Raw genomic sequence first — 1,534 nt, 5'->3', positions numbered from 1 at the left:
GCCCCCGCCGCCGGCCCCCGCCGACGAGGACTACCTCCGTGCCATCGAGCTGTGAGCGAGCGGGGCTTCGCCCGCCTTCGTGCCTTGCCTGGGGGCCCAGCACCCCGTAGAGCCTTAAGGACCTGCCCCGCACGTCGGCCCTCCTGGGGGGCCTGGGAGGGGGCGAGGGACCTGGAGACCAGTTCCCCTCCCCCTTGCCCAGTTACCCAGCAATGTGAGTAATGGGAGGAAAAGGGAGCAACTGGGGGTGGGTCCCGGCCTCGTCCTGGGGGAGCATTTTGGGCATAGCCCGGCCCTGGGGGATGCTGCGGATGCCCTGGGAGCGAGCCGGGGCCCCAGCAGGCGGATGCGGGGGGGAGAGCGGGAAATGCCACCTGGGCTCCCGTCTCGGGGCCTCGGTTACGTGTTTTTCTTCCCTTCTCCCCCCACTCCTCTGCTCTGCTCCTCTGGAAAGCAGCCAGGGCTCTGGGCTTTGTGGCTGGTAATGAAACCGAATCAGGTTTAATTCCATCCATCCATCTTGCGGGGGACCTGCTCCCTCCCTTCCTCCCTTCCGCCCGCCCGTGCCGGCTCCGGCGGAGGCTCCGCGGCAGTGCAGAGGAGCGAGTGGGGAGGCTGGGCTGGGGCTTTTCATTCCTCTCCCCCTCCTTCCCCAGCTGCGAGCAAATCTCCGATCCCGCTCCAGTCCTGCATGATTAGCGAGCGCGGTGCTGGCGAGGAAGGGGGGCAGGATTCCCACCCCCCTGGCACTGCAGTCTGGGGCTTTCGTGCCCACCTGAGGACCCGGGGTAGGAGCCGCCCGGGGGAAAGGGGGTGCCGGGCTCCGCAGAAGCCCTTTTCTCTCCGTGGCCGATGGCATTTGAGCCGCGCCACCCCCCTTCCCTGCTCGGCTCTCCCGAGCTCTGCTGCGACCCCCGTGGGGCTGGGTTTGGTGGGACCCCGTTGCTGCTGGCACCCTCGGGGCCGCCGGTGCGCGTGGGGCTGGGAGCGGCGGCACTGGAGCCGGAGGGAGCCGGCTGGGGGGGGTGGTTTGGGCTCCCTGGGGACGGGAGCAGGATGCCCCACGCCTCCAGGCTGCCCCCTCATCTCCGGCAGGCTGCCGGCGCCCCTCGGGTCTTCCTGGTGCATCCCCACGGCTTTTCCTATCCCCCCGCCATGTGGCCGGGTAGCCAGCTCCGCGTAAAACCGGGGGAAGCCACGCTGCCAGGCTGTCCCAGCGTGGCTCGGGGGTGTCCCGCAGCCCCTCCTGTGCCATCCGGCAGCAGGGAGCCCCCGGCCCCACGGGAAACCCGGCAGCGCCACGGCAACGCACCGGGTTGATAGCATCCGTCGGCCCCCTCGGCGGCTCCCGGCCCTGGGATGTGCTGGCCGGGTGGCACGGCAGGCCCCTGCCCGTGCTGCCGTTTGCAGGGAGTCCCTCGCTCCAGCTCGCCCCGTGGCCAGTGGGCTGCTGGTCCGGACTGGGACGTGGCCGGCGTGGCGCTGGGGGACACGGCAGGGCGCGTGTGCATGCAGGTTCCCGCACGTGCGTGTT

At 70.7% G+C, this 1,534-nt stretch overlaps 1 protein-coding gene across 1 annotated transcript in view; it reads left to right on the top strand.

Annotated features, from left to right (window-relative positions):
- The window catches only part of EEF1AKMT4 (EEF1A lysine methyltransferase 4), a 4,900-nt gene extending 4,201 nt beyond the window's left edge, over window positions 1-699 (top strand). Inside the window, exon 4 of the mRNA XM_026070992.1 lies at window positions 657-699. Within this exon, the coding sequence (XP_025926777.1) occupies window positions 657-699 (43 nt within the window). The remainder of the gene's footprint in view (window positions 1-656) is intronic.
- Window positions 700-1,534: the final 835 nt, after the last annotated feature.

This window comes from Apteryx rowi, unplaced genomic scaffold, assembly GCF_003343035.1.
Source record: "Apteryx rowi isolate R43461 unplaced genomic scaffold, aptRow1 scaffold_32, whole genome shotgun sequence".
Classification (NCBI taxonomy): domain Eukaryota; kingdom Metazoa; phylum Chordata; class Aves; order Apterygiformes; family Apterygidae; genus Apteryx; species Apteryx rowi.
This window is presented reverse-complemented; position numbering and strand designations above follow the sequence as displayed.